This window comes from Homalodisca vitripennis, chromosome X (genome assembly GCF_021130785.1).
Source record: "Homalodisca vitripennis isolate AUS2020 chromosome X, UT_GWSS_2.1, whole genome shotgun sequence".
NCBI classification, from domain to species: Eukaryota; Metazoa; Arthropoda; class Insecta; order Hemiptera; family Cicadellidae; genus Homalodisca; species Homalodisca vitripennis.
The window spans coordinates 144637774-144656525 of NC_060215.1; the positions used below are offsets into that span (position 1 = coordinate 144637774).

The 18752-nt window shown below is 35.0% G+C and overlaps 1 protein-coding gene across 1 annotated transcript in view; it reads left to right on the forward strand.

The window, feature by feature from the left end:
- LOC124369967 (sonic hedgehog protein A) overlaps window positions 1-12321 on the forward strand; it is a 74240-nt gene extending 61919 nt beyond the window's left edge. Inside the window, exon 3 of the mRNA XM_046828200.1 lies at window positions 8778-12321. Coding sequence (XP_046684156.1) covers window positions 8778-9499 — 722 coding nt within the window. The 3' untranslated portion in view covers window positions 9500-12321. The remainder of the gene's footprint in view (window positions 1-8777) is intronic.
- The last annotated feature ends 6431 nt before the right edge of the window (window positions 12322-18752 follow it).

Sequence of the window (18752 nt, forward strand, 5' to 3'; positions counted from 1 at the left end):
ACATTTTCTAATTTAACTCGGTTTTATCAACAAATTTCCGAATTTTAAAGAAATGTTTATACTTTGGCATAATCTACTTTACGTATATCGATAATCAACAGAACAGAGTGTATCACACAAACACCGATATAACATTTTCTAATTTAACTCGGTTTTATCAACAAATTTCCGAATTTTAAAGAAATGTTTATACTTTGGCATAATCTACTTTACGTATATCGATAATCAACAGAACAGAGTGTATCACACAAACACCGATATAACATTTTCTAATTTAACTCGGTTTTATCAACAAATTTCCGAATTTTAAAGAAATGTTTATACTATGGCATAATCTACTTTACGTATATCGATAATCAACAGAACAGAGTGTATCACACAAACACCGATATAACATTTTCTAATTTAACTCGGTTTTATCAACAAATTTCCGAATTTTAAAGAAATGTTTATACTATGGCATAATCTACTTTACGTATATCGATAATCAACAGAACAGAGTGTATCACACAAACACCGATATAACATTTTCTAATTTAACTCGGTTTTATCAACAAATTTCCGAATTTTAAAGAAATGTTTATACTTTGGCATAATCTACTTTACGTATATCGATAATCAACAGAACAGAGTGTATCACACAAACACCGATATAACATTTTCTAATTTAACTCGGTTTTATCAACAAATTTCCGAATTTTAAAGAAATGTTTATACTTTGGCATAATCTACTTTACGTATATCGATAATCAACAGAACAGAGTGTATCACACAAACACAGATATAACATTTTCTAATTTAACTCGGTTTTATCAACAAATTTCCGAATTTTAAAGAAATGTTTATACTTTGGCATAATCTACTTTACGTATATCGATAATCAACAGAACAGAGTGTATCACACAAACACCGATATAACACGCGTGTTAATAGCTGATGTTGTGCTCAGATATCGCAGAAGTATGTTTGCAATGCGGACAACAACTGCTGTTTACAGTCTGTCCCTGTATTGATAGTTATATAGATGATATAACTTATAAGTTATATAGATGATAGCCAATCTCAACAATTTTAATTTCTTGTATTTTAGTAACATTTTTCAGTCCTCTGCAACTAGATATGTGCTAGACCAATTCGGCAGCATGATTCAATATGGTTATTTTTCGAATACGTACGTTTCTGTCGTCGGATCTAGTACCGAGTAAGGGGACCGATCCCAGCGATCGGACCGGTAAATCGGACGCCTTCAATATTTTAACTCGTCTTCTTCAAGAACCACCTCGGCCAATTTGTTTACGGATTATTACTGAAATGATAAATTCAGCGGCGGAACCACAAATCACGGCCGGTGGGTGTGTAGCGGGGGGTGGTGGGGAGGGGGGAGGGGGGTGTTGAGGTGTTCGGGCGGCGGAGACCGGCTCACGGCACGGGAACGTTGGTTGCCGCGGCGACAGGGACGCAGGAGAGTTATCGTCGGACTGCGGCGAGTTGACTTGATGAATGCGCCGTAGATTAGATCGACATGCCACCTAAATACAACCCAACCACCGCTCACCGACACTCACACTCACGCGCGCTCACATACGATTTATACCACAGAAAAACTATAAAAGGCTACCCTTGTAATAGACTACGGGGACAGTCGGGTATCTCGCGCCGGCGCAGCGCGGCCGTCCGCTTCCAGAGTCCAGACCCAGTCTCTTTTTAACGAAGTCCGACTCGGTACATTTGGTTTTTATGCACTGCTTGGACCCTATCTCACTTATGAACCGTTTACGGCAGCTGCCGCAGTAAAGAGCGACGCTCAGGACGGTCGCGGCCATTCCGTTATCGAGCGAGTCGGTTCCGAGCCCACCGGAAAATTAGATTTCTCCTTATATTGATTTATCTTTGAATGCTCGTTAAATGTTACACGCAGGGGAGCGATCGTAACTAATGTTCATTAGTAAAAGCTCGTAAGGTTTACGTGGAACTTATTTTATGCGTCACTTGAACGGTAAACACACGAAGTGAGAGTACAGCGTTTCCGACTATGCCCCAGTGTGGGGGGGGAGGGGGTGTTCTATGCCTTGGAGCATCGGAAGACAAATATCTGATATAGTTAACATGGTCCGGTAAGGTAAAAAATGTTTATACAAAAATCCACAAAGTTAGGAAAGGAAATTAAATTCAATTCTGGGCAAAGTAAGATTTGAACTTGTTCAAAAATGCTGCAGATAGGTCTGAACCATAAATTAACAAAGGAGACAGTTTAAGGACTAACAGTTTCTCTAATTTATGAAACCATTACAGTCTTAAGTACTTAAAATAAATGGTGAATAGATTTTGAACGAAGTTGTAAACGTATCCAAATTAAATTTTGAAATTAAACATCGGAAATGTTCTACCTCTGAGAATTAGTCTTGACATTTGTTCAACTGGTTCTCCCTACTTTCCTTTAATTGACATTAGTAGTAAAATACATTTTTCGGTCGGTCAGTAGAAATAAACCACTTCTTATAGACAATTATTGTTTTGTAAATATTGAAAACCTAGTAATTTTTCTATATAAAATTATTCTTAATGCATACTACCTTAGTTTCTTAAATTAACATCTATAATCTAAATACGATGTTAAATATGAAATTTTCCAACTAAGAACAGTTCAAAAGATTTAAAAAATAAAAATATTAAATGTTTATTTTGAATTAAATGTACGAATATTCGTGTTTGAGACATACTCATAGACTCTAGACATACTCATAGAACATGAGCAGTTAAATTAAATAAATGGATGGAATTTATTGATAACATCCACTTGTATTATATTTGATGAAAACTCTGATAAACGTTAACAGATTATGCAACAAGATTCCTTTTATATGCCAATGAAAATAATATTTTACCCAGTCGTCGTGCTCAAATACTAGAGTTTATATGAGCTTATATAAATTTGTATGGGTTATTCACCTACAATAAACATTAAATTTTATCAAAATGCCTGAGAATGGTTTTTCTGAAGTAACGCCAACTTGATGTTAGCCCCATGAGAACTATGTTAGCCTAATCACTTTCCGCACTTATTTTTAAATATCCAGACGCTTTTTATTTCCAGAATATTTTTATTAGTTGCTGAAATTCTCAAAATAAAATTGTTTCTTAAATATTCGATAAGCATTCGAATTTAACGAAAAACCCCAAAAAGAGTTTGCATGATCGTTATGTCTTTAAAACGAGACATGTCCCATATATGGGACTAGTATTGAATACAAGAATTTAGAAGTGTCTTAGAATCAGCATTATTCTTATAGGGGAAAACTGAAGATCGAATCACTACAACCGGTCCTTAAAAACCGAGTCAACTGGAGCAGAGAAAAGAGTGTGAGAATCAGCATTGTTCTTAAAGGGAAAACTGAAGATCGAATCACTACAACCGGTTCTTAAGCACCGAGTCAACTGGAGCAGAGGAAAGTGTCTGAGAATCAGTAGAAGAAAACTCGAGATCAAATCACTACAACCGGTCCTTAAAAACCGAGTCAACAGGAGCAGAGGAAAGTGTCTGAGAATCAGCATAGGGGAAAACTTAAGATCGAATCACTACAACCGGTCCTCAAAGGTCGAGTCAACTGGAGCAGAGGAAAGTGTCTGAGAATCAGCATTGTTCTGAGAATCAGCATTGTTCTGAGAATCAGCATAGGGGAAAACTTAAGATCGAATCACTACAACCGGTCCTCAAAGGCCGAGTCAGCTGCACCAGAGGCTGTGAGAGTGTGAGAGACGATGTGCGTGATCTGCAGGACCTCCGCCTCAGCACGCGTCGATCCGCTGATCCTGGAGATCCCAGAAGCTCGTTAGCCTCAGTAATTGTTTCCGGCGATATACGATAGCAAGTTCTCGGGCCTGGCCGATACGGACTCGGACCTTTATTTCGATTTGTTCCTGTCGGATGCACGAATCCATACGATATCGAAGGAGTCAATAAGATCTTTCTTAGACACAGTTAACAATTTCTCAAAACGGATTGAGCTCTGAAGAGTAAGTATAACATCTAACGAACATGGACAGGTTCGTGATATACCAAAATTGCATACACATTTTTTGAACTAGAATTTTTCCCTATAACAATGATAAAAAAGTACTATAAAGATTTATAAGAAGATAAAGCGCTATCGCATAATATAAATTATTGGATTTTTATAATATCCGTCGATAAGTCCCAATCATTACGTAACTCCTGAATCAGGACTGGTGTAGCACGGACTTTCAGATAAAGCCAACACACAAATCTACTCCAGTTGTAATCCGTCGATAAGTCCCAATCATTACGTAACTCCTGAATCAGGACTGGTGTAGCACGGACTTTCAGATAAAGCCAACACACAAATCTACTCCAGTTGTAATCCGTCGATAAGTCCTAACCATTACGTAACTCTTGAGTCAGGACCGGTGTAACACGGACTTCTAGATAAAGCAAATCTACTCGAGTTGTAATCCGTCGATAAGTCCCAATCGTTACGTAACTCTTGAGTCAGGACCTGTGTAGCACGGACTTCCAGATAAAGCAAATCTACTCGAGTTGTAATCCGTCGATAAGTCCTAATCATTACGTAACTCTTGAGTCAGGACCTGTGTAACACGGACTTCTAGATAAAGCAAATCTACTCGAGTTGGAATCCGTCGATAAGTCCTAATCATTACGTAACTCTTGAGTCAGGACCGGTGTAACACGGACTTCTAGATAAAGCAAATCTACTCGAGTTGTAATCCGTCGATAAGTCCCAATCATTACGTAACTCCTGAGTCAGGACCGGTGTAACACGGACTTCTAGATAAAGCAAATCTACTCGAGTTGTAATCCGTCGATAAGTCCTAATCATTACGTAACTCCTGAGTCAGGGACTGGTAAAGCACTGACTTGACTGCACAGAATCGAGTGGCAGAATGATACAACACCTTATTGACAACAGATAAAGCAAACCGGCGATAAAAACACTGAAAAGGAGAGTCTGTCCCTAACACAAACTGAAGTAGTTCAAAGTGCGTCCGACATATAGCAACAATGGGGAAGGAGTAAGCATGAATGGGCAGCAGCGTACAAACAAACACGCCGGGACAAAGGAGGCGTGTGTGCGCGTGCGAGTGTCGGCGGGTATACATGGGAAAGACAAACTTAGGACGGGCTGCACAAACATCGGCTCCTTCACAGGAATAATCAGCGCCCAACGCGGAGCGAGCGCGAGGACCTCTGGAAACTGCAGTGTTGGATGCTCCGTACCGACAGAGGCGCAATCAATTGGACATCCACGGCAAATCCAGGGTCTATTGAATCCCGCGAATGCAAACTGAACTGCTATTTTATTACTAGTTCGGTTAGATTTACGAAGCCTTATTGTCATGCTTAATCAGAACGAGATTGGACCTCGATCATATTCCCCGATATTTTTCCTTTAGCTGTAAAAAATATCCATGTTTTCATGTGAGTTACAGATTTGACAATGCGTTACGATCTATCCGGTTTGAAGTAAACTCACTGTTTTTTCTAATAACAGACGTTATACATTATAGAAAAAGACGTTTTTGAAATCCCAGAAGCACTCCTTATACGCGTTCTGGGTTTGTTAATTTTAAAGCTTCAGTAGGTGATCATATATCCTCTTCCTCTAATATTTAATTGGTACTTTAGAATAAAAGTTTCCGATTCCCAACAGTCAGTCCTGAGGAGATGTTAAACCGAAACTTCTGTTCACCAATGATAGCTCTCTACAGTGTAGCTGAAATATTTCAAGAATTTCTTAACGTTTCGACACTGTGTGAACCGGAAAACTTGGATGTGACTAGGTGGGAAAGTTTCTGAGACGACATACTTGAACAGAACGACACCTTCTGGATGGACCGACCGTTAAAGTCTCCCATTTACCTAGAGATCAAATCTCTTCTACCGTTAGTGAACTGAAATGCCATCCACAGCAAGTTGTTTTGGTGCTTACTCTTGGTGTCTGAAAAGACGTACCACCTCCTCGGAAAGGCGGAATCTTCGTTTTTGCTAAACGATAACGAACTGACATCTTGAAATCTGCGTGCACGGTTATAATCTTAAGCACCCGTTTTAAGAGCCTGGACGGTTTAGGTTTAAAAGTAGGCAACGGAATTAAAAAAGACACGTCTTCGTTAAAGTTGACTTCTCTCAGAGACGAGGGGTCCAGGCTTGTGTCGAACCGCACCTTTCCTAGTCCCAAGAGACTGCGAGATCTAGACTGACAGGCGGAACGTTTCCAAAACAGGAATATCGGCGCGGCGTGACGGTGTCGGTCAACAAACACCCCCCGCGGCCGTGCTTGGCCAGCGACCACCGTCAACCGTCAACCGACAAGACGGAGCAGAAGAGGACACGGCAGGCTTGACAAGAGGGCAAACATACCTCGTCTGTCCCCGGCAAATAGGCTTAGTGTAAACCTATCAGGGGCCCGGACACCCACAGAGACCAACCTAACCTCAGTGTCCACGGCGACTCTTCAACGACCGGAACCTTCTACAAAAACATTTATTGGCTGATGAAGTGTACATCCGTTTTAAACTTCATTCATTAAAAGATTACAACTGTTACAACCAATAAGCAAAAGCTATTTCTGGAAAAAAATTAAATTGACAATGGTGTTTATGCATTCATTATATGAGGATGTTTTCTGAAATGTAGAGTAAAAAAGGAAAGAGTGATAAATTAGGAATTGATGTCTTCGTACTATACTAACGCAACGTACAAGATTTTAATAGTGGTTTTTGGAATTGAGATTAAATACCTGAATATAAAACATATTTTGTATAGTTTAATTGAATTTTCGCAAGTTTTTATATTGACTTGTTCTTTTTACTTTGGTTTCTGATTCAATTTGGCTGAGGAACAAAAAATGTCAACAAAATTTGTATTAGTGTCCTAGGTTAAAAGAAATTCTAGGTACTGCTTAGCATTTTAAAATTGTTCAATTCGTTACAGTGTAACTTAGTAAGTGCCGTAAAACACTACTTTTTGCCACGGGTTTCTACAACCTCGACTCATTGGGGTTGGAGTCTTAAAATGTACAAATTATTGGACAAGTAGCAAACTATTTAAAGCTCCAGAAGACAAGCCCAATAAATTTATTACTACAAAACTAAATTTCGACAACATAAAGAGAAATGATCATCATTTATAGATGTTGAGCATGCAAATTGCTTACTTAAAAAATATAAAAAGTACTACCTCACTTGTATCGTAATGCGTCATCGCAATTATTTTAATTAATTTTCAGTACATATTTGGTGAGTTGTGATAATGTACGAAATCATGTGACATATTTACTGCATCGATTTCAAGACAATTTAATAATCGCCATTCCATTCGGAGTCGTAAAAATGTTATTTTTTCATGTTGTGTCAAGCTTGACCCATCTTAACTTTAAATCACCTTCTAGTCACACAACACCGAAAGTGGGGTTTGACATGAATTAGACCTTTACTTTTTATTTTAAACTATTACATTTAGACACTTCTTACTTACTATTGTAAACACAGTTTGCAATTCTTAACTTACATAATTCTTTACCAATATCAAATCTCCAGGGGTTTAAGTGTCTGAACTACACGGTTTAACTACATATGATCTAGATAAAGACAATCTATTTCGCTAATCAACCTCGATAGTTTGGATAAAAACTATTTTAGGGTTTTTTCAGTTGTTCTTTTTTGATTTATTGTTTTTCATTAAATCGTTGCTATCGACCAATATTGGTTTGAGGGTCAAATGAGATCACCAAGAGAGTGAGGACATTAAATTGATATTCTCAGTCCCTTTTCCATCCTACCTCAGACAATTAAATTGATATTCTCAGTCCCTTTTCCATCCTACGTCAGACCAGACCACTAAATTGATATTCTCAGCCCCTTTTCCATCCTACGCCAGACTATTAAATTGATATTCTCAGTCCCCTTTCCATCCTACGTCAGACCATTAAATTTATATTCTCAACCTCTTTTCCATCTTACATCAGACCATTAAATTGATATTCTCAGTCCTCTTTTGAAGAATTCTCTTAATTTGTGCAAGATCCAATAATTGACATCGTGAACTTAATTTAGAAAACACAATAAATACAATATTTGGTAAATATTTTGTTTTGTTTTGAAATGTAAATATAACTGTAATGATATGTTCTGTTGCAATCATAACAACCAGAACGACAAAACATTACAATGTCATTACGAGTAATTGCACATCATTTCCTAATTTTGTTGTCCATTTTTTAAATTTAGCGTGCTCTAAATACAAATAAGTGGATTGGAAAGGGTTGATGCCTTTTTCGTACATGGTCAGCTGCATACGATTATAAATAAATTACATGGAATACAATTTTCCTTCCTGCAATTTTATTATGATCTCGAATCTGCTCTCCACGCTCAAGGCGCTAATGATGTATTCATGAGTGTTATTTATAAAATCTTCACACTTACTCTTAACTTTGCCTTCTTCAATTACTTTTAATCGTATATTCAATTTGTGTTATGTGTGTTGTTTTTCTTTGTAATTTATTTTATTCGTTTGTCTTCTTTTTCTGTTGCAGAAAACTATCCTTCTTCTATTCTAGAAATCACTAAATTACTTTTTTCAGTTCAACTTGCTATTTCCCTGTCTAAACTTCGTGTTTATTGATCGTTGTTTTATTTTGGAGAATATTGTGACTTCGTTCATGTCATCTTCACTTTTTAACATCATAAACTAGGTATCTTTGTACGAGTGTCTCAAGAGGGACTTTGTCTGTTTCCAGAATCGTCCCAAGCGGCCAAGTCCGGCGGATGTTTCATGGAGAACGGGACCGTCGTGCTGGCAGACGGCACGCGGCGCAGGATGGCGGATCTGCGGGTCGGGGACTACGTCCTGTCCCTGGACAGAGGCAGCGGCAAGATGGTCTTCAGCGAAGTCATCCTATTCCTCGACAGGAACCCACTGGACAGCCGGAAGTTCCTCAGGATAAAGACGCGGGGAGGCAGCTCCGTCCTGCTGACTCCGTCCCACCTGGTGCTGCGGCTCTCGGAGAGTGAGGGGGTTGCCACTGAGCACGTGTTCGCGGCGGAGGTGGCCGTTGGAGACCACCTCCTGGTGGCGGTGGGCGGTGGGGTGTATGTGCGGGACACGGTGGTCGCGGTACAGGCGCAGTGGGTCCACCACGGTGGGGTCTACGCCCCACTCACACGGACAGGCACTATAGTGGTGGACGACATTCTGGTATCGTGTTATGCCCTCATAAACAGTCAGACTATCGCACATTTGGCGTTCGCCCCGTACAGGTTGTACTTCAACTTCAGAGAGAGCTTCGAGCGGGTCTGGACAGTTCTCACGAAGCCGGTGAGTGCATGGGAAGCCTCGTGGAGGAAATCCGAGGAACCTCCCACCGGAATCCACCCTTACGCTCGGTTCTTGTACGCCTTTGCAGATTATGTTGTTCCCAATTCTGTGTTTTTTGGGGGGACCCATGACACTCTAAGCTGAAGAGAGTTAGGATATCAATTCAAAACTAGTCTTGTTTAAACGAGTTCAGAATTTACAGCAATGCCTTGTCAATGGAAAATGTAACTCGTCTTTTTACAGTATTATAACTCAATGCAACTTTTGGAAAACCCTTACATGTTTTTTTTTCAAATTTTTACAAGCGAATTTATCTGTTATTTAAAAAATTTTGGTTTTTGAAAATTTTCGAATTTAAAATAAAAATATTGATTTTCTGTGCTTTCTATACACGAATTTTTAACATTAAGTATTACGAATCACAAAATTATATTTATCTATATCGCATTTATAACATGCAAGACACCTTTCCATCCATAAACGATTTCAATGAATGGTTGTTGCTTTAGATCCTGAACGTCAACAAAAATCAAAGTCTTAGCCAGAAATCTATTTATTATTCGTTTGGGTCATTTTCAGCCATTAAAAAGTGACTGAATTTTCCAACCTAGTATTTTAGTGATTAGTGAAAACGTGCCAACCTAAGACTCATCATAAAGTTAAATTATTGTGTATTATAGTTAGTGTATAAAACTTAGAAATGTTCGTGCTCTCCATTTGTATAAATACTGTAGACTTGTTCAACTGATTTGTATTATTAATTTATGGACTTTATTAAAAAAAAACATGTGATAAACATTTTTACAGCTTTAACTTTAGATTAGGGATATGTTTTATTTAAGAGAAGCCTAAACTAAGGGTTGTACAGTTTGTTGGAATAATGTATATATATCAAAACTAATGATATTTTTAATACACCTTGTTAGGCTCAAAGTTTTGCAATAAATTATAATTCTACTTACATGTATTATATAAAAACTACAATTGTTACTTTTAAGTGTCTAAAACTAGTATTAAGCACAATAAACAAATAACTAAATACATAAATATAACAAATAGTTTGAATATAAATACATGAAAAGTTACTCACAACAGGCTGTTAAAACGTTCTATATACCAAATTTGGATTTTTATTAATACAAATTAAAACATACCAAAATTCTAAAAAGTTAATAGAGTGATAACTATATCTTATGTATACCAGTTAGTTACATGCTAAATTAAATTGAAATAACAGGAATGTATAAAAAATTTCAAAAACTGTAACTCTCAAACATGAATAATCAGAGTTTTTGAATTTTGAAGTACACCACTAGGGGATAAAAAGAGGTAATTTTTGAAACTTATCAATAATTTATTAGAAGATTGGACCAGAATGTATACTTAAAAAGCATTGAGATTCACTTTAAGAGATTATTGTTTGTCAAAAATGTAGATAAAAACAGAATGTGAAAATTTATGGGAATGGATTAATAATTTTATAAAGGATCAAGTAACAAAAATGAAACCTTAAATTTGAACATGTGGTCTACTTGAGAAACAACTTTTTATGTTGTCAGTGAAATTTCACCTCTTGGAAGAATTTTGGGGCAATTCTAAATATATTTTTATTGTATGATTATTCTTATCAAGATCTTTAAAATTGTGTTGACCTTGGCTTCACTGGTCAGAAGACTAGAAGTCTTGATGACACAACAAGTAGGTTTGGTTCAATCTTGGTTAGGTCTTTCATTGATACATAGAAATTTATTTTTTGTACTAACCATTTTAAATTGCTGTACTTCAAACTTCCACCAAACTCATTGAGTAGGGGTTACAAATAGCACAAATCCAAAATATTTAGTATAGAACTCCAGACTGACCTTAACAATTAATTCCTAAAGGGAAAGGTGTGCTAAAGTGCTTTTCGCTGAAACGCAATCAATAAAAATGTAGCATAAAGTATTGCATGAAATATTGTTTGTCATTTGTAAACTGTAATTGAATTTTATCATAACTTTTAGTGTTTGTTAAGTATTAATTACTTGCATAAATATGTTGTAACTGCTGGCATGAATTTTAGTAGACTTCCATATTGATACTTATATATTAAATTAATCAGGCATGTTTTATTACTTCATTTGAACATTAAAATTAATATTTATATAAGAGTACTGATTTAAAAAAAATTTAAAGTTAAAAATTTTTAACTGGTTACCAGGTTTCTTCAATATCGTTAAAAATCGTAAAGATTCCAAATCAGTGCATTTAATCTTTTGTTGAGAAGAGCAGCCCGGATTATAAATAATACTTCAATGTTTTCATTTTGTCCTACAAAACGTTTTTAACATGTTAGTCAATAATCTATAGTAGTACTAGAACTATCATTTGCACCTTATGTTTAGTTAATCATCATTTTGTTGTCTAAATATGGACAATGTTAATCCCATAGTAGTGTTAAGTATTAGGAAAATGAGTATTATTCATTTTTTCTCATGTAAAACTGAAACTATATTGTACTTGGGAATACATTATTTATTTTTTATTTGTTGCTCATGTCTTTCAAATATAAACGTTTAATTTTTCACAATAATGATTGATTCTCAATAAACGATGTGTTGGAGTAGATCTAATTATTTGAACATCTTTTTAGATTTACTCCATAGCTCAGCCATGGTTGTATTGATTAGCTATTTATTTTTAACTCAATAAATCTTTTTGCAACTTTGCTGACGGACACAACAGCTTGTCCTATCAATAGTTATTAGTAAATTATTAAACATTTACATACGTTTAGCATACAGTGTCCAGGTCTTCCGTAAAGCTTGAGCCTAGTGACAGTTAGTTATACTGTTGTTGCCATTTATATTGTTGTAACTATTTATTAAATTTGTAGAAATCTATTGATTATATTTTATTGTAATAAATGAAAATTTAATTTATGTAAATATTTATAAATCAATTTAATTATAATTATTTACACATTACCATTTAGTCTTAATTGTTTAATTTAATTCTGAAAAATACATTGTAAATATTTTATAAACAACACAATACTTGATTTCTCCCTTTTTCTCCTTCGTTTAGACCACAACGATTCCAAGTAATTCTCTCTTGCAATTACTTGGTCTCTACCGAAATAAAACTACATATTATAGTTTTTCCCACCATTAATACGGCTGGTGAATTGTCAATTAAATACATAAGAAAAAATTATGAGATAATTTACATGTCAATTACAAATGACACAATAGCGTAATTGGTGAATAAACCATATTTTAGCATTTGTTAATCTGTTCAGTGGGAAAAAATCCATACACTGAATATAAGGACAAAGTACCTGACTTATTACAACAGCTGCAGTTTTGAATTAAGTCCTTTTTGATCCTTGGGAGTAGGAAAATCCCTTGGATGCAAACTGCTTTGCTTTTTGCTACCCCTTGAAATTAGTCTGAAGAAATATAGAAAAAGAAGTATAAGAAAAGTGATAACTGCATAAAAACCACCCTTTATCTCCAATATCTTATTGGTTGGACGGTTGGAGATATTATCATGAGTCGGTTGGCTATTCTGACATCATCGGAGCCTTTGCAAGGCAAAAATTCCCATTAAATCAAGAATCAATAATGTTTCAACACAATTCATGTGAATAACACAGCTATTGGCATATGTTGTAATTGAATTGTATTTTTGTACTGAACTATATTCACTGTAATACTACATTAACTTCAAGTATTGCATAGCACAATATACACAGTGTTTCATACTATGAGAACACATAATTAAAACGATTTTCCCATAACATCAACACGTAAAAACAGTTAAAAAACATATTTTCATTACTTTAGAACCTGTATGTGGAATGGTAAAATCCATAGATCTGAGGTTCAATTTTGAAGTTTTTAAAATATAAAACATATGTAATGTTATATTAATTTTAAAAGTGTTTATAAACCAAAAATTTAATGAACAAAATTTAATTACCACTTTTAATTTCAAAATCGTGCCAACTCATTGTTCTTTTCAGTTTACTTTCACAATAAAATCAGAGTTATTTTGGTATGCAACATGATCACCTTGAACTGAAAGCCCAAATTTTGAGCAAATTGAAATTATAGCTCTTTGGTAATTAATTAACAAAATCTCTTAAAAGACTGATGATTGTTCAAATAACGTTCTCAAATAATCATCTATTCAGGATATGTAAATAGTGCAGTTTTATGAATAGCTGATTTTGATTGAATATATGCTATTCAAAAAACATAAACTGAGATGGTAATTAGTTTATTTATACTGTTAAAAAATTTTGTATTGAAACAATACATTTATCCATAAATTAATGTAGGTAATAATTATTTTTCAAAAACTGTATTTTTATTTTGAAAACAATCTTGGTTGAATCAATAACATTTCATTTGAAATAAAAAAAAAACTTGTTGAAATTAAGCTTAAAAACACATATATTATTCAAATGAGAATGTTGATGGAGCTAGAACAAAAGATCAAGTACAAAGAATGGTTGGTTTGCATAGATATTCATAATTATGTGTATGGTGCCTTGTGTTATCACTTAACAATTTTTAGACTTGAGAATTTTAATTTTTCAAAATTTGGGTATGGATTTAGTTAGTAAAATGGATTTCTTTGAGAAAAATACCTTGTTGTATATTAAAAACCCCTGAATTTATTGTGTAAATGAATATGGGTAAAACATAATTTTATATTCACACCTGCAAATTATATGGAATAATACTTAAAATCTCACATGTCATAGTTTTTTTGGATTTTATTCTAAAGGGAAAAAAGACTTAAGTTTGGTTTTCACCAAGGTAGTACTTATAAATTGTATGAGCATTACATATGCTCACATATAAATACAGAAGAACACAATAAACTTCTGAACATTTACATCTTGTACTAAAAATATATATAACAATATTTAAAACTGTCCTAAAGGGTTGGTTTTATAGGGCATTCGGTTAGTTCACTATTCTAGGACAATCCATTCTTTCACAGGCATTTGAGATATCTTTTCAAATGACACACCCTGTATTTATAAACAACAGTACACAGAAACCAAGTACAAAGTAGACACTGATGGCCAAAGAAAAAAACAGCACTACACTGAACTGTATTAACCCTATATGTGGCAAGCACCGTCTGAGACGAATGCCTTATAGGGAACTTGCCACTTATAGGGTTAAAGTGTATCACAAACAAAAACATTCATAGTTAAAATATAAAATAAACATTTTAAAACAAAACCTTAACCAATTATATAATACTCACTGAACTAAAACTTAGGAGAAATAATATCACAGGACACAAAATCTTTTATACAGGAAAAATCACTATATTCTAACCAATTAAAAAAACTTTTTAAATGGTCTATGCCGTATGTTAACTGGAAAATCATTAAATAATTAAATGTTTTTATAAATTTAGGAGTAGCTATAACAAAAGAGAGTAGCTACCTCTTATTGTTTCTAATCTTATTGATACTCAAGAAAGATTCATTTTCCGAGTTAGTTATGAGTGTCTTACTAGTGGGAAGATTATTCAGAGATTTCCTGATATTGTTTAAATAGCAATACATTATTTGGAGATTTTTTATTTGAAATTGCGTACAAGTTAGCAAACAAGACTTTGTTTGATACATATAAGGAAATTTCACTTTATAATATTTTAACATAATTGCTCCACATAAAAATCCCAAACAAAAGGTATTTTAAAGGCAAGATTTCGTTCACTTATCAGTTTATCCAAATTGATATTACAACTAAGAAATCTTATTTAATTTGTGTACAGGACATATGGGCATACATTAACAGAATACTAAATAATAGAGCCAAGGAAATATCCATGAACAGAAACATATTAAAAGTCAGATTTTTTACTCTGTCATCCAAATGTAACACTAATAATTCAAGCTCCTTTCCCATAATGTTTTAGCGAAACAATATTTTTATAATTAAACATGCATGACAGAATACAATGAAAAAACTGTCTTCATTGATTGAAAAAGCAAATGGAAATAATTTATTTTCAGATTTAATAAATATTTTACTCCCCATATTTTATACTGCTCTTATATTTGCATAATGATCTCTTGCAAAGAATTAGTGAGAAATTTGTACAAGAGTAGGATGTTATGCCTGGTGGTTGATTATTATTGTTCTTACCAACAAAGGTATTTTGGAAAACCCTCCCTTGGCCAGCATTGTCTTAAGATCTCCTAAGATTCCCTGATGGTTTAAGACCCATTTTATTAGATGTGCACAAGATACGAGTTTGAACATGAAATGCTCACAATCTTTATATATTCAGAAGAGAATTGAATTGCTCTAACTTGCTCCGTTGTTTGAGAAGATGGAGTTACCAGTGTAACATTTTTCTATCCACAGTTGGACAGGGGTAAGAATTGTGCAAATATTTACCTAAAACATCATACTTAAATTTCCTAAATTTCCATGTAAATTGATTGTTCTTTGAAGTCTAATTGAAAAAAACCAAATCCTGATTTGACTCTTATTTGCGAGCTAAGATATCATTTGATTTTGAGATAACATGTGACTACTGTGTAGCCAGTTATCTCTCAGGTCAATGTGGACTGAGGCAGAACAATACTTTGTGCACATCAAGAATGTAGCCAGGAAAAAATGTTGAGGGGGGTCAAGGCAACTAATATTTTCCCATAATCTACAGAAAGTAAGGCCCCATTTTGTTCCTTAAAAAGTTCTTGACTGTTTCTATGTTGAGAACGATCTTACAGCAGTATATGTTAGTAATACTGAATTATAAAAATAATAAAAATAATAAAAATAATCATTTACTAAAAAAGTAATTAAACCATTGAAAATTTGGGGGGGATCCGGACCCCCTTGCTGACTACGTCCTTGGTTGACATGATGTCATCTGGCAAAAGGCGTTTGGGAATTTTCTCCAATAATGACACAGTGTTCTACCAACTGGGCATCATCATCAGTTTGTTATGTTGCCAGCCGTGCTTCTGTTTTAACCCTTTGGGTACCAGACCACAATGTTTCTTGTGTCCAAGAAATACGGGCGCAGCGACTTTTATCCAGGGATTACTGAAAATACCAGATTCTTTTTAAGCTGTTGTGTACTATTTTACATTTTGACCAGTAACTTTCTTAATTTTCGATAAAAATTAATGATTTCAAGAAAAAACTAGTAGTACATAAATAAATTTTGTAATAGTAAACTTTGCATATTTTTAATAAAGGAATGTAAAAATTAAAAGTAATAACAAAACATGTACTTACCAAAAATAGAAATATACTTAACTTTTTTAGTAAAATAAAATTCTTTAAAAAAATTCGGATGAAAAACGTTTTGTTTCACTAAACACTATGATAAAACTATACGCAAAAATATGTTTTTATTGGTTTTTTATGCATTTCTTCACATGTCCGAATATCCGGACTTTAGTACCCAACGGATTGAGGAAGATATTGAGGTGAAACAACTCAAGTAACACTTCCAGAACGTTGGAGGGCTTCATATAAAGGGCCACTGTGGTACTAATAGTTGATTTTGTAAAGATTTATTTGATGCTATTGCCTACCAGACCAGGGTACCATGTAGAATCTGCCTGAGATCTGATAACTGTCTCTTTTGAATGTCGAGTTTAGCTCCAGTTCATCTTCCTCTTAGTGCAGAATCTATAATCTGACACGGTCACAGGCTTGACTCCTAAAATCTGGAGTCATGTTCATCTGAAGAGATCCAAAAAAAGCTGGTGATGAAGAAGCTCAAAATAAACTTATTACATCATTTTGATATCAGAGACTGTCTCTTGTAGTCAGTAACAGATGTATGCTTCAAGCCCCATAGAGGCTCAAAAGATGGTTGAAGAGTCACAAATGACTATTTTTATCCACTGAGCTCATAGTCCAGCTGGACATTCATAGACAGTTTTTGACCTAGAGAAACTTTCAGATACTTAGATGAAGATGATGCATACATCACCAACGCTAAGAAGTTTGAGGTTGCTTACATTTTGAATAGAAATTTGTTTTCATGGGACTGCATGAGGTGCATCAAATACACCCTAAGAGTCTAGAAATGCTCTGTCATTTTCCTCCTTGCAGGAGAATCCCAGTCCAACTCACCACTTTCTGAAGAAATATCTTACACAACTTCTCTGGTTTGTAGGCGTATTTGTTTTGATGCAAAGGTGGAGCACCCCTTTATAAATGCGATTGTCCACAATTTCTCAAGTGTCTCAGGTAAAAACAATGAAAGCTGTTAGGACTTTATGATTTGGTGGTTGTAGAGTTACAACAACCACACTTAGGAATAAACACTACTCTATTGATTCTCTTGGACTGAGGTACAAAAGATGTAGACGGTATCAGTCCTCATTGAGGAGGGGACTTGAAAGATCCACCAAGAGATGTGAATGGGCTAAACTGTTTATTGCCCACTGAACTTTGGAGACAGTGACAGTATACAAGTTGGTATTTATTCCTTTAGGATTACCCTTGATTAAAGGCTTTCCCTGTAAATATTGGGGTTTCTGGTGGCAGTCGTTTCATCTACCACTTGTACCTGTAGTCATTTCTGTTGCATCCAAGTATCTTGAAGATAATATACAAATTTCTTTATTCACATATTCTTCAAGAATATGTAATATAGTCACCTATATTTAAAACATAACAGTTAAATATATTTAAATTAATATTGTTGACAATAAATGATGTCAGGATACGTCTTGGAATCTCCTTTCTTCCCTGCATGCTTCTAGGAATTTTTCAAGGGTGTAAAATGGCTGGTTTCCAAGGAAGTTGTGGAGTTTCCTCTTCAGAGCTTCTCCCTTAAGTCTTTTGATAGTGTCTGGTAGAATGTTCCACAGTTTTCGCCCAATGTAAGATGGCTTTTCTTTAAAAAGTGCTGTACAATGTAGAGGCAGAACAAAGTCGGCTGCGTGACGGGTGTTATGTGAGTGGAGGTCTTTCCCTGTTTGGAGATACAGCTGATGAGCATGCAAAATTACTCCTTGAATGTACAGCCCAGTAACAGTTATTATTCCCCTGGATTGGAAAGCATGTCTGCAGCTTTGTTGGGGTTCAAGATCAGCAAGGGTTCTTATGGCTTTTTTCTGTAGTATGAGTACCCAGTTGAGATTTCCAGCAGGGGATCCACCCCACACAATAAGCCCATACCTCATATGGGTTTCCACTAGTGAATGGTAAGCTGTCATTGCGGCTTCAAAATTCCCAATCCATTTTATCCGCCAGACAACATACGGAGTGCTGATTTTTTTACAGAGGCTGTCTATGTGCTCAGTCCAGGTGAGATTCCCATCCAGAGTGACACCAATGAATCTTACATGGTTTTCAGTTGTTACGTCAGATATGTTAGGAATGTGGTTTTTTACATTTACTTTTAATGT